Source organism: Toxotes jaculatrix, chromosome 1, assembly GCF_017976425.1.
Source record: "Toxotes jaculatrix isolate fToxJac2 chromosome 1, fToxJac2.pri, whole genome shotgun sequence".
NCBI lineage: Eukaryota > Metazoa > Chordata > Actinopteri > Toxotidae > Toxotes > Toxotes jaculatrix.
The window spans coordinates 30,542,705-30,557,597 of record NC_054394.1 but is presented as its reverse complement, the minus strand read 5'-3'; the positions used below and the strand labels follow the sequence as shown (position 1 = coordinate 30,557,597).

At 43.3% G+C, this 14,893-nt stretch overlaps 1 protein-coding gene across 1 annotated transcript; it reads right to left on the bottom strand.

The window, feature by feature from the left end:
- Positions 1–7,154: 7,154 nt before the first annotated feature.
- Positions 7,155–14,893, bottom strand: drd4b (dopamine receptor D4b). The gene is made up of 4 exons (XM_041043360.1): positions 14,606–14,893; positions 13,443–13,555; positions 11,170–11,765; positions 7,155–7,384 (listed from the first exon to the last, which is right to left on the bottom strand). The coding sequence occupies exons 1-4, from the start codon at positions 14,855–14,857 to the stop codon at positions 7,155–7,157; spliced, it is 1,191 nt and encodes a 396-aa protein (XP_040899294.1). The 5' UTR covers positions 14,858–14,893.

Here is a 14,893-nt window from a genome sequence, read left to right as displayed (position 1 = left end):
CTGATGTGTTTTTTAATTGTTGTCTCTGTGGCTCAGAGGAATCACATGACGCACAGTCAATACTCGTTACTGGATAAATTCTTTGTTGGTTTTTGTCATTTTATGAGATTTGTTGACAGGAAGCAAAAATATAGATATCACCAGATCTATTAATTAAATACTTACTAATTAAATAGTACCCTGACATTAGTTGAATAAGTTGAATGCATTTGTAACCAGCAGAGGGAGCCAAAGAACAGCCTTTCATACACCAAAGACTCCTGTTTGAGTTGGTGGTGGTTTTATGATACCTGCACCTGAAGCTGAGTTCAGGACTGTAGAGAAAAGGCTTGAGTACCAGGTCAGCATTCGTCCGTGCACAGTGACGTTCATCTCTTCTATGTTTTGCAGTATCTCATTAAACAGAAGCAGAGCACTGAGCAACGGTCAGGGTGAGGTTTTTGTTCAAAGCTCGAGCAGATGAATCTGAGTTTGAAGGCGAATCTCAGAAAGTGCATGAACACAACAAACTCTAAGACAAACATGGAAATAAAGCAAAAGTCAAGCCTGCATTTATAAAGGATGATGGCACTTAAGTTTAATAAATCACTTTGCTGGAGGATTCAGAGACAAACCTGATGCAGATGATCAGAAACCTGGATGATGTTAGAAACACCCACGTCTGTCATGTTTCGTGTCAGCGTCACATCCCCAACGTGATTAAAACCAGGATAATAGGGTGCATGAAAACGAATTTAATGCTGCTAGCTACAGTTTCTGTGAGCCTACTTCCACCAGTCAACCTTAATTTCTCAGGATGTCTTTTCTATGCACCAAGTGATGAGTGTGAACTGTGCTCCGACTCTGAGCTCCACACTCTTTGTGTTGTTTGGGGTTTGTAGTTTTGTGGATCATCTCAGATTTGATCAGAGTCGGCGCCTGCCTCAGCTTTTTCCACCCAGCTCTCACACCTCGCTCCAATTTTCACCTCTCCTTTCCACTCCTGGAAATAATGTGTTTTTAGGGTGCTGCTGACGTCTGTGTAACAAGCAAAGGTCTATTTTATCACATGCTGTGTAAAATCATATGCTGCAGGGAAATGATAATTTTCCCTTTCATGCTAGTATCTGTGCTTCTTAACGGGACTTAAGTGCTTAAGTCAAATCCTCCCCGCTGCCTTACTGAGTGTGATTTTTTTTTTCCATGTCACATTTAAATATGTCATAAGATTACTAATGACATTAATAAGCAAACTGCACGTTATTGCTTTGTTTTTTCATCTTCGGTTCTCGTCATGGTTTGAAAAGGTGTGTGTAACTTTGGTGATCCTTTAACTTTTCCTCTAGCGCCATCGTCATCGTAGCACTCCAAACGTGAACATGCTGCCCACTAAATATTCAAAAATACCTTATAAATATATAGTTTCACTAAAAAAAAGGCTCAGTAACAACGAGTCACTTAAGTTTTTAGCAAACTCGAGCAGGAGTAAATCTTTGGGGGCTGTTTTCGGCTCCAGAATAATCCACATTTTAACTTCAGGCTGTATTTATTTTCCATGACCACTGTTGTTCCCAAAGCTTAAACATTTGAGTTTGAAATGTCATGGGCCTTGAGGTGAGATTGTTTTGTCAACTTGAACTTTCAGTCTCAACTTTTGAGCCAACGTGGACCCGGAGACGTCCTAAAATAGAAAATTTACAATTCCATGACAACTGCTGATGAAGACTGTGTGATATGATCAAAAGCTCCAGACTGGCTGCTAAATGAACCTCGTGGTAGTAGTTCCAGTTATCCAAAGCTTACCAGGCCTTAGCCATAACCGTGGCAGATCAGATAACACTGTTGTTTCATCAGACACTGATTAAAAATAAATGATTTTGTCATTTTGGCTCGAGGACCTAATGAAATTGTTCCATCAAATTATAAATCCAGTTTTTTGGTAATGAGGCTCTTTGGGCCCAAACACCCAGCTGTGCCCGGCGATCAGCTGGTTGGTTATTCCAGAGTCACACTGACTCACCGGGCACAGCACTGCAGAAGTAAAAATGGATAAGTTGGACAGAAATAGCAGAATTTTAGTTATCACATGTTGAGTAGGACGTAATGAGACTGTGCAGACCCTGATGCACAGCATGCTCCTCTCAGTTGGATTCCCATTCAGGGACTATTTTTCTCACTTGGTGGGAGGAAATTTCACAGCTCCAATTAATCTCATTTTAATTTGCAAACAATAATTTTATAATGTTGGTCACTTATAACTGTATCACAAAGCCTTTATGCTTTCCAGTCTGCTCTCAGGGAGGCAGATGCACGACAACCGATAACCGATAACCGAACGGGCCAGTGAGGCACAGGCTCAGGGGATTCAGATGTTGCTGAACATCACAAGGACAAAGAGACAGAGGACAACTACAGAGAGACAGAGGACGACTACAGAGAGACAGAGGACAACTACAAAGAGAGGCAAAAGAAATACGAAGAGATGCAAAACAAGCGCGACCCAAAACGACCACAAACGACGTGACTGTGTTGTTTGTGTCTCTTTGTGTCTAGGTGTCTTTCTCCTGGGTAGGACGGGTGGGTTCTTTTTATACATGGCTCCTGCCCAGGGGTCCATTGCCTCCTAATCCGTCCATGCATAACTGGCACAGAAATGTGGCTCAGTCAAATTTTTTTTCTTTTCCAATGAAAATGATTTAAATCACATCTGGGATCCAGTGTGTTTGTCTGGCACGAGGTGGTCTGACCACATCCACCTCCGACTGGGCTCACTGGGTTCGAACTGAAGGCCACGGGAACATTTAGAAAGATGACACACTTTATTAGAAAGGTTTCCACTTAAACGTGGATATGGCAGACAGTAGGCACAGTCAGTAACCAAACAGACATACTGAGGTGACAGGCAGTAATGGCTTAAAGGACGACAACACCACTCAGATTTAAGCCATCCTGCAGCCGAGGACACCTCCAGAACAAGCAACAACTTTTCACTGAAGCCGACACGAGGATAACGACGCTAATGTCACGATCTGGAAACGCTTCACTCACAGCAACGTAAAGGTTTCATTCAAAGCAGATGGTTCCTGATATTCAAAATAAAATCTACAGCTCCTGCTTTTCGAGATGTACTGAGCAGAAAATACATCGAGTGTTTCAGGCAGTAGCAGTCGTAGTGGTAGTGAGATAATCTGAAGCTGTAGTTTTTGTCCATTTTCTCTTTCTCACCTCCTCAAAGTGAAAGAAATTAGTTTAATGTCGAGCAGCACGACAGAAAAAATCAGCTCAGTTTCTTCTATAAGGAGAAACTTTTCGTGTTGTAATGACGTTTTCCTCGTTATTTCTAAATGCCAAATTATTCCATTTTAACAAGAATGTTTTCAGAATCTTTCTCCTTAGTGCAAAACATCAACAAATCCCATTAAAACAAAACAGCCGTCCTCTTTCTGCGTGTACAGCGCTGTCTTTCTGCCACCGGGGCCAAAAATTTGCACACGTTCTTGTTTTAACATGAAAAGTTGCTTATTATGTTAAATCATGTTATAACAAGATAAACCAAATTATATGATACCAAATTATTCAATTGTAAGAAAAAATCTTTGGTGTTGTGAACATCTGATTTTTATCGCAAACTTTTTCCCTTTGCAACACGAAATCAGCGTTTCTCCCTGAAAGAAGAAGCTGTCCTCATTATAACTCGATAAAGTGGGGACGTGCTGCTCGGCAGTGAGTCATTCAACAGTTTGATAACACAAATGCAGCTGAAGAAACAGCACTGCAAACGTAGAAAACACAAGCTAATACAGCTGTTATCCGATTATCCAAATGGTTTCAGATTCACTTCCTGTGGACCGAGGCCTGCGTGTGTGACACAGGCTGTTTCTCTGTTTTTGTGCTTTCTGTATTTGCAGTGTGTTTCTTTATGTTGTGCATTCATCAGATTGGTCACTGTGTTTCACAGTTTACAGTTTTTTTCTATACGTTGCACAAACATTTAAACTCATCCCTATCACACTTAGTGGGTGGTACCTCTGGGAGCAATTGAAACCACTTGGTGGAGCGTTCACACCTTGGGTGGCGCCTGCTGCGCTGCCCCAGGTGGAATCGTTAGCAGCTTAGGGTACCTAAGGTTGATCGTAGAAACTAAGCATCATGCTAGAGTCACATGAGCTCAGATGTGGTTTGCGGAGGGAACTCAAAACTGCGTTACAGGTGGATGACAGCTGGTGTCTTAGACCACGCCCTCTATTCAGTGATGGACGATCTGTTTTGACACTATCTCTATATATAAGTTCTAACTCGTTATAACTTGAGAACTGAACAGATCTGTGTTTGTGTCACGGTGGCAGGATTACGCTGCTGCAGTAACATAAGGAGAATATTTAATGCAGAAGCTGTTATTCCCCTCCGGCTTTTTTCTTTCTTTTTCTTAATTCTAAAAAAACACAAACTTTTAATATCCTCCCAGCAGCAGAATGAATCATATCCCTCAGGGGAAAAAAAGCAGTGAAAGCAACAAATTGAGTGTCCTTTCCATTAGGCCGGGACGTCTCGACCACCTGGTCGCTGCTGACATTATGTGTGAATTACAAAGAGAACACACTGAGTGAGGGTTTGAATATGAAGCAGGACGGGAAATATGTTCATTACAACTTCAAAATGGCTTTCCTGTAAATTTCCTCAGTATTTTGAAGGGTTTAAGTGCGACAGATTATATCAGCAGAGACAGTACATCGTTTGACTTTAAGGCAGTTTACTACCCAGTATTTCATGAATATTTGTATCAATACACTTTAAAATTTCTTTAAAGAGTCGCGGTGACCCGGTTTCAGCTCTGCCACGCTTCATGTATTGTAATCCTTATAACTCACTGACGAACAGTGCATAGAAGAAGTCAGTGATCCGTGACAGGGGGGATTGTGTCTGTTGCTGATCTTTCAAGTTCTGCTCCTCAGGACGTTCTGGCTTAAATCCTGCTCCGCTGAAAGGTCAAATCCAGCTCGTCCACTCAGACTTCCTGGTATCACGCCTCAGATTCCTGATAGATTTTCATTTTTGATGAAACGTTTTGATGTCTCTCCTCTCCATCAGCCTCTTCACCTTCAACTCATCGACCAGTTGGTGATTTGTAATGTCAGGACTGAAGTGAACTCTGCAGTAGCAGTAAAGGAGCAGTTTGACAATTGGGGAAATATTAATGTGATTCTGAAATCTGTCTGTGTGATATAAGGCTACAGTCGTGAGCTGGTTAGATGGAAAAGAATGGAAACAGCTGTCAGCAGCTGGTTGTCGGGCAAACTCAGGAAGTTACTGTGCAGAAACAGTCCAACGTCTTCTTGATGACTGACTACCTGTACTCGTTTGTCCCCAGGGGACAAATAAAGTTATTGATTGATTGATGGAGATCACGGCGGGACCTGAGGCAGTCCAGGTGCCTCTGTAACGCTGGATAACAGAACAGCAGCTGTAAACTTTTACAAACTGACTCATGTCTCCAAATGACCAAACTACAAAGCTACTAAGTGTGAAGGAAACAGTTTGGATAAACAAACCCAAACCCCTCTACTCCACAGTGACGGAGTCTCCGGCCGACAGCGCTGTCAGCAGAGAGATGTTTTGTAACGGGACAGGATTTTATAACTTAATTATGTCCAGGAGACAAACACTCGTTATGTCTCCAGCAAAACCAGAAGCACATGACAAACTGAAATAGAGAGATTTAGTGGAATATCCGGCCCACAACGAAAAACTGAATATTCAACCTAAACTGTATACTTGGAAAACTCAGACTGTGAGCAGCGTACGGCAGCACCTCGGCTCTGTCCGTCTGTGTTTCAGCGTTTTTACAAGCATGAACACACGTTTGCAGCTCTATGGGATGTGACGGTGACAGATGATGATTTTTCATTTTCTAACTTTCTCTGTTCACTTATCTTAAAAAACAATAGCACAACTGCTGCTGTCAACATACTGTTTTTGAGCTGCGATCAGATTTTATACTCATTTCATTGTCTGAAAATATGTAAGTTAGACCAGTATGTGATGAATTTGGCTGCATTAAAACACAGAGAGGGCGATCGCAGAGAGTGGGAGGGGAATGAATGGAGGTTTAACGAGCTGTCTCCGTCCCGTCTCGGCTGTTTCTCCTTCTCTTGCCCTCTCACTAACTGCAAACACAAGGTTTGCTGTATGTGTGTGTGAAGTCAGAAACAAATTGAATGCATCGTTAAATTCAATTTTACGTCAATTGCCAGTAAATTCAGGCTCTTATATACATTTACGAGTGAATTCCAGGCTTCAGAGACTCGAGCAGCTCCGGCAAAAATAAACCTGGCGTGTAAAGATCGCAGAGCGGGGAGAAGAGCCGGGCAATGTGCAGCTACTACTAACACAGAGCCAGGCAACTGTTTCCCTCTTCTTCCAGTGTCCAGCAGGTACAGGCCTGAGCTAAGCTAACGCGCTGCTGGCTGCAGCTTCATATTCACCATACAGACATTAGAGTGGCATTTCTCCTCTCATGTAACCCTGGCAAGTGAATAAGTGTATTTCTGAATATGTTGAACTGTTCCTTTAAGCTTATGTTCTCAGCCTTTTGGACCTCACTGGGTGTGAGTGTGTGTGTGTGTGTGTGTGTGTGTATCAGTGGCTGGTGTAGAGGGTTTGTTTTTAGTCATGAAGCTTTCAGCTGTCTGTCTTTCTGGTCTGTTGAAGCTTATTCAGTCTTTCTGTTTCCTTGGGGACATTTCTGCCCTGAGTTGATCCTCTCAGGCAGACTTCCCTCTCATGCTCTGTGCAAATCCCACATCCTTCACTGGAACTGGTGGACCCTAACCCAAACCAAGGCTGATACAGTAACCTCCAAAAAAAAAACAAAGAAGAAGACGATGACATCCTCCTTTCAGAAAGCAGAGTCTGGGTCCACTGACAGTGTTTAGCTGCTTCCTGCAGCTTTCTGACAAAATGACAGAATGGACCCAGAAATGAAAATGATATCACCAGTAACAGCTTTTTAAAACACCGTCTTCCTCTCTCTGATCAGCCTGTCCCTCTGCACCTCGCAGCCCACATACAAGATTTAACTGGTTAAACTGGAAGCCTCAGACGGGTTCCCGTGTGACAGCATGTTTTCACAGGTCTGAGCTTCATCAAATCCCAGTTCCTGTGTTTAGTTCACCGGGTCAGTGTCTGTGGAGGGAAATCTGGTGTCGGCAGCAGCTGCGGAAACATTTCTTGAAGAATTTCTTGAACTCGGTGTTGAAGATGGTGTAGATGATGGGGTTGAGAGCGCTGTTGACGTAGCCCAGCCAGGTGACGGTGCTCATCAGACTGGGAGGGATGTCGCACGTTGAACACAGAGCTCGTGTCGTGTGGACCACGAAGAACGGCGTCCAGCAGAACAGGAAGCAACCTGCGAGTCAAAATAACAAAAACAACATGAACCGTCACTTTTGTCAGATGTGTCCATTCAAAACCGAAAACTGTAAGAGAAACTAAAAATCTGAGAAAAGGTTCAGTTTAAAAGCACTGATTTACTCATCATATCAAAAGCAGTGGAACAGGAAAATTTCTGCTGTCAACGTTTGCTGTAATCTTACAAACTTTCTATGTGTTGAGCTGTGAGCTCTGCGTCATCCATCACACCAAACTGACGGTATAATTACACTCCTAATTAACACTCCATAAATAAACTTAAAAGGGCACCTGTAGTTTTTTTTTTTATCGGCGCGATGATCACTCCCAGTGTAGAAACATTTCCCTCAGAAGTTTTCAGGGAGAATTCGTCTAAAAAGTCAGTTTCTTTCTTCTGTGGTTGTAATGCTGCGTTAGCTCTCCCCTCATAGCTGCCAGCTGTTGACAGATGTGCTGCTGTGTAATGTCGGAAGCAGACTACACAATATTTATATGTCTTTTGTGCATTTAAAGTCTGAGGATTTAGGTTTCCACCTTTAAACTTCCTAATTTTTTAAAACTTTGTGCAAGCTTAATGTGAGCTGAGACAAAAACTGTCACACAGCCGTGTTTGCACGTGTGTGTAAAGGAAACAGAGGATTTACAAGAGAACGGGACGTTTAACTTCTAAGACTTTAGAGCTGCTAGCATGGATAAAATGACCCGAACACTTTAACATGGCGTGTTTACATCTGTGTAACCAATGAGACTAAAGGCGGGTCAGCTTCCTCCGAAAGTTTAAAAGTTTAAATCTGCAGGCACAGACTGAAATATTCACGCTTTCAGGACAAGTTTCCAAAACTGAGATTACAGGTGCAAAACTTTGCTGAGAAAATCACTGTCAGGCTGGACACGAGAACACAACTTTGGTGCTGACTTCATGCTGTAACTGTAGGTGGAAAATAAAAAGTCCAACCTATAAAACCTTCACACAGGCTGTGTTTAACAACCCCATCTCTCCCCTTCACTGAGCTCCCGTTAACTTGTACGTTTCACTGGTTTCTCCTTGTTTTGTCTCGACTCAACGTCCAGCTTCAACAGGAAATATGGAACCAAGATGTGACGTGTCTCGCTGCGACTAAATGATTCATGACCAGACTGAGTTCATTAGAGACAAAGCAGAAATGTTCGACCCTCCCGTCTCATAATTCTAACCCGAGACATCGCTGCTCGGGGCCTTTAAATGAATTTTGGATTTCTTTCCTTTTTTTCCCCCTCATAAGAAAATCATCCATTTCAGTGCCAGAGTTCAGAAAGAGGATAAAGACCAAGGCATAAAAACGGCCTCAGTGAACTTTATTATACAAACTGACCACACGAGGACAGTTTTACATCCTCAGTGTGAAAACACGATAAAAAAAAAAGCATTGAGAACAAACCCAGCTGAGCTGGAAACGATAACTGACCTAAATAAGTTTAGTTTCCCTGATCAGTGAGAACTGGGAATAACTGTGTCGCTGAATGAAGCTGAGGTCATTTGTCTCAGGTGACGTCTCGTGTTGGTGATGAAACAGATCAGAGTGATTTATTAGCTTTGTGCTGAGACGGTGATGGATGGGATTTGTGACTTTCTATCCAGGAGATTAAACGACTTTGCATAATATGGCACAGCTCTGCTGTCAGTAGAACACATGCACGCTTCTTATTCATAAGATGCATTCAGGGCAGCTCTGATAATACCATATTAAATTTAGGGATCCATGTCACCTCTCTGTTCTGTAAATGTAGTTCTGTCCAAGTATGTTTAGTATTTCAGGCACAAAGGCCTCACAAAAGTTTCTTCTGTTCTCCTCGTTATCTGTGATGATCCCCATTAAAAATGTGTATGTTAAAGTGGTATCAGCTCATAAGCACCTTATAAAGTTATGTGAGACATGTTAACAGCTGCCTATTTATACACCCAGCAGGCACAGTTTGTTCTTGTTGTAATTTACTACGGCGACTCCTGTCTGCCAGTTTTACTGCTCTACTACGTTTTTATGGAGTTTTTCCTTCTATTTGCTTTTTATTACTACATTTATATTTGTATTTATTACTACATATTTAATTTTCAGAGTTACCTGAAAAGATTTTCCTTTTTTTTTAAAGTCACATGTGAACTGACAGCTCTGACAGCAGATTATTTAAAATCTAAATTCAGCCTCTTAGAAGAAAACATTTTCATCAACACACCAAATAGCAATATTTGTGCTGCGCTGCCTGAGACACTGTAAACAACGAGTGGATGAGCGGACGTAAGAGGTGGGACCATTATTCATGTTCCTCTCAGGATAAATGTCATCTTGTGCCATAATTAGGTCAATTTTAAGTTTAATACCTGAACACCAGTGACATTCCCATCAGCCTCAGCTGTATTCTGTGTTAATTAGCAAATGCCATGGTAGCAGGCTAAGCTAACATTGTGAGCATGGTAAACATTACACTACAGCTCTGTTTTCTTGTTGGTGACGTGTTTGCATCATATAGAATCTGCTTGTTCTCAGCAGCTGTGGATCTACACGGCATGTTCCGAGTTTTCACCGCAGTGTACGGCACAGCGATGACAGAATAAAACCGAGGTGTCTGTGGCGAACCATCGGCCTGAACGGCGAAGAAGCTCCAGCCTCACACAGGTGGTGCGACTGTAAAATCATGTGTTGCATAATAATTGGATTGAAGGCTTTAAGCTATTATGACGCTGCCTGTTGAGAGTCGGCCGGTCAGAAGTGACGCTTTTATCCTGACACTCAGAGTGAAGTGCACGAATGTCAGGGGCCTCGCGGCTACCTGAGCCGCGACACCGGCGATAATTAAACTGTAAACACAGGTGCAAAGGCTAATTAGCTGTCTTGATCAACAGCTCGAGGCGAAGTCCAGTTTATCTTCCAGACTGTGCAACAGGTAAACGCTTGATGTGTGAAGGAAAAATCAGGAGACACGATTAAGATTTCCGGAGAATTTTAATTTATGGCCACACAGAAGCAGCTTTGGTGTAATTACTTAAAGTGCTGCAGTGTTGATTTCAAACAGGGCAGTAGTTACCACACTGAACTGTTCAGCACTAAAACGTCTCACCTACTGTCGAGTTTACTTCCATTTCCTGCTCCAGTGAATAAACAGATAAGTGAAATACAGAAGTGACCACAGTAAAAGCTGCTTCAGCTCCTTCACAATGGAAACTGTTTTCTTACAAACAGTAAAGAGGAAACAAAAGAAAGAATCACTTTGCTAGTTTGTTTGGTTCTTAGAAATCAATTTGTAGAACTAATGAAGCTCTAAAGAACAAGAGCCGTTCATCCTGCCTTACGACCCACCGCAAACGCTTTCAGACAATAAACAGAAACATTTCACAGTGATGAAATAGGCTGCGTTCAGACCGACTCAGCTCTCCTCTCTCCTCTGAACGACGAACAGCACAGAGGGCTTGGAAAGAAAAGTCGATCCAGAAAGTTTAAGTTCACACATCCACAGTGGAGTAAAGATAAAAAAAACATATTTTGTTTGTTGTTCAGTTATCTCTCGTTACATTTTATAAATATTTGAGTTTGTATTTTTATTTATATCAGTCCCTCTCTTCTCTCATCTGCAGCACATCAGCTCAGAAGTCAGTTTTCTATCTGGATGAAAATCTAACTGTAGGATGGTAAATCAGTGTAAAACGTGTGTAATGGAAGGTGCCCGACTGTGCTTATGGTCCTTTAACTGTATTTAGGTTGAGTTGTTGCTGCTGTAGATGACCTTTGACCCCTGAGTGTGAACACTCACCTACTACCACAGGCAGCACCCTCATGGCTTTCCTCTCCCTGCTGTTGATCTTGGCTCTCTTCTTCCTCTGCGGCTGCTGGCTGAAGGTCACCGTGGGCACCGAGTTCTCTCTGTACTGTCGAGGATAAGGAATCTCGTGCTGCATGTAGTCGTCCGTATCGTCCAGCCGAGACTGGGCCAAGTCCCTCTCGATGATCCTGGGCAGAGGCATGGGCAGAGGGCCGGGGATGGTGCCCGTCAGCGGGGGGAGGGCGGTGGCGGCGGCGGCGTGCTGCAGCTTCCTGCAGGCCTCGATGCTGCTGCGTAGTTTGGCTTTCCGAGCCTCCTCCCAGTGCTGCAGCCCGCGAAAAACTCCGAAGTAGAGCAGGACCATGATGGGGCAGGGGATGAAGAAGGAGCAGACGGAGGAATAAACGACATAGTTGTTGTCCTCCAGTTTGCACTCGCGGGGATCGCGGTTAGGCACGTTGTTGATGCCAAACATGACAGGTGAGGCCACGGCCAGGGCCAGCAGCCAGGTGGCCGACAACAGGATGAGCTGGCGATGGTCCACATGCCTGCGGTTATAATTTAGAGGAATGGACACTGCAATGAACCTACAAAACAACAGAAGGGTTAATGCTTTAAAGAACATGTCTGACAGAGACACTGACCTACAGCAAAACACGTTATTTACTACTTAATATCTAATGATAACAACTACATCTCCACTCACCTCTGTGATTTAAAGAGTTATTTTAAAAATGTGTCTATACATTGATTGTGATGTTCAGGCTCCAGTTTATCCATTCAAAATGTTCCTGTTTTACTGAGTAGTGTAACATGAAGGTAAGGCACCGCCCTGCTGCTCCACACAGGAAGTCAGTGCCAGTCACGGTTCATTTCTACTTCTTACAGATTTTTGTGTTTGAAACAGCGGTTGCCAGTTTTTTTTTTCCTCTCCTAAGAAACGAGCCCATGGGTCGTCTGCGAGCAGCTTATTAGGACCCATAGTTAGATTTCACTGTCAGGCGACCTCTTGCTGTGGAAGTAATTATTCTGGAAGCAAAGGAGGAAGTCAGGTGACGCTGTATAAAGAGCGACAAATTCCCCAGAGGAAGAAACTGGAGGAGGACGGATTCATTTCATTCATTTTCTTCATTTAATTTGAATTCTTGACAGTTTTAGACAGTTTAGGTGAAAGTTCTTGTACAGCTGCTTGTGTTTAATATCTAAACCTGCATTTTTTTTGACACAAACTTGTTGTGAATCCAACACTGACTTTAGAAAAGTTGATATGGAGAACATGTTAGTAGCTGCCTCCACATCCAGCAGACACATTAACATTAATCTGAAATCAAATTTCCTTCAGCCTAATGAGTTAAAGTCCAGTGTTCACTCTTTCAGATCTGTGTTTGGGCTCCACCAGCTCCTGAGGGAAATATCTGGCTCTTTAGCTGCTAAATGCTGCACCATGTTCGCCAGCTGCTCTCTGACTGCGTCTGTCTGCTGTTTGCTGTCGAGCTGCTCGAGGGCTCTGGGTTTTTCTGCCGCTGGAAACGAGGCTGACGAGAAAAGAAAGTGAATCCAAACATGTGAGAACTTCGACTTCTATTGTTAAATGAAAAGGATTTTTTTATGTTATGTGTGATATGATTATATTTATATTCCTCAAAGTTAAAATATTGTTTACTTACTGAAATTCAGATATTTTATTGGCATGATTTGGGGATTTTTAGTCTAAATTCCAAACATTTATGTTAATCAAAAACAACTGTGTGGAGCTTTGTGATAAATTGAATAATTCAAACCACAGATGTTGAATTTGCTTGAATCTTCACGGCTTTGCTTTGAGATGCAGTAAACTGCTGCACTGGTAAACATTTGTTCTGCGTCTCTTCTGATCTGTTACTCAGCTTTTACAGTCACCATGATTCAGACTAATTCGGGAAAACGGTTTAAAGAATGTTTTTTTCTAGTGGTTTAAAAAAAAAAAGTTTGAATGTGTCGAGTCCTGCCTTTTCCCGGAATCAGGTGGAGAACAGCTGTTTCCTCTGATGAACTAAACGCTGAGAGGAATTCAGAGCATTTCTTCTAAATGGGATTTCAGATGATTTAAAGTGGAATAATTAAGCGCAGCTTCTCGTCTGGTTCATTTTCAGATAAAATCTGAGTTTTTTTTTCTTAAACTTTCAGAAACATGGCTTCTTTCTTATTCCTTTCCTCCTCTGGCTTCCACAGTAAAGCGAGCGATCATTTCTGTTTTCGTATGAATCAGACAAACACACACGTACCTGTCTACGCTGATGGCACACAGGTTGAAAATGGAGGCGGTGCACAGCATCACATCCATGGTCATCAGGCCATCACACATCAGCATGTTCAAGGACCAGACTCCACCCTGAAACTGCACACACACACACACACACCAGCTCATTAGCTGCCCCAAATCTGAGTGTAAATGTCTGTAATCCTCTTGTTTGCCCCACTGCCGCTCCCCGTTAACACAAACATTCCTCCTTTAAAACACAGATCTGTCCACTCTCTGCTCCTCTGACTTTTCTTCAGGAGAAAGGTTTTGGCTTTAGCTCACTGACTTTCCTAACTCAGCGAGCGCATGCGGACAAACCACCGGTGTGACACTCAGCAGATTAACTGGCTGCAGCTCTTGGCACAGGTAAGAAGATCACAGGAGCAGCTAATTAAGGAGGACTTGAGGGGACGCCTCAGCAGGGCATCTCTGAGCCACAGAGACATTTAGACCGACAGGCAAGCAGGCAGGTGGCTTTTAATACTTTAATAAGGGCTAGATTACACCCTTTAAACCTTTTTACTGCCTGGAAATATTGTGATTTATGGATCATACCTCCCCTAACAACCAGGATGACTCCCTGCAGCCCCCTTGTCATTAATTAATCCTGATTAAAGAGCAGGGGGAGACAGCACGGCTCGGTGCTGCAGAGCCTGAGCCGACCTGATGAACTGATGCTGGTGGGTTTAAATGGCAGCTCCCTCTGATCAGATCGGTCCAAACACCGATCCCATCACCTGATACCACACTAAATATTTTTTTTACTTTAGCTGAGGATGATTACTGTCATGGATGGACTGTGGGACAACAGGCCCCTGACGTCCAGACTGAGAGAGACTAACAACAGTTGGTGTGTCTCTGTAGTCATGCTTCGTCTCTTTGTGGTGACTTTATGGTTGTGTTTGCGTATCATCGTGGTCGCTTTGTGTTTCTGCTGGTTGAAAAACTGCAGCTGAACTTGAGTTTTAGTTTTCTGGAGACAAGGAAAAGCTGTTTGACTCCTGTCACAGCAGATCTGCACTGACGCTCCTCTGCACACACGTGACATACATACAACATACTATAGCACACTTCACACAATGACCTGTGACCTCCCGGGTCCCCTGGGTTTGCACCCTGCACGCCCGCTCCATAATCGGTTCTTACCTCTGCGTAAACGAAGAGCGGCAGAACCAGCATCGCCAGCAGCAAGTCCGCGAAGGCCAAACTGACTATGAAGTAGTTTGTAGTCGTTTTTAAAGCCTTCTCCAGGTACACGCTGAGGCACACGAGCACGTTTCCCCCGATGACAATCACAATCAGCAAAATCCCGAAAACGAGCGCCGGGAAATTATAATGCGCGACGGCGGCCGCCGGCAGCGTGTCGTTGCTGGTGGTGTCGGTGGAGTTGTCCGACATGGTCTCCGGTGTTGCGCCGTGCGCCGCAGACTGACG

Bases quoted from the DNA above. Each gene is read 5' to 3' on its own strand.
- drd4b (XM_041043360.1), bottom strand. From the start codon at position 14,857: ATGTCGGACAACTCCACCGACACCACCAGCAACGACACGCTGCCGGCG. The intron at 13,556-14,605 runs GTAAGAACCGAT...GTGTGTGTGCAG, and splicing joins CGCTCTTCGTTTACGCAGAG to TTTCAGGGTGGAGTCTGGTC. The intron at 7,385-11,169 runs GTGAGTGTTCAC...TTTGACTCGCAG, and splicing joins GGTGCTGCCTGTGGTAGTAG to GTTGCTTCCTGTTCTGCTGG.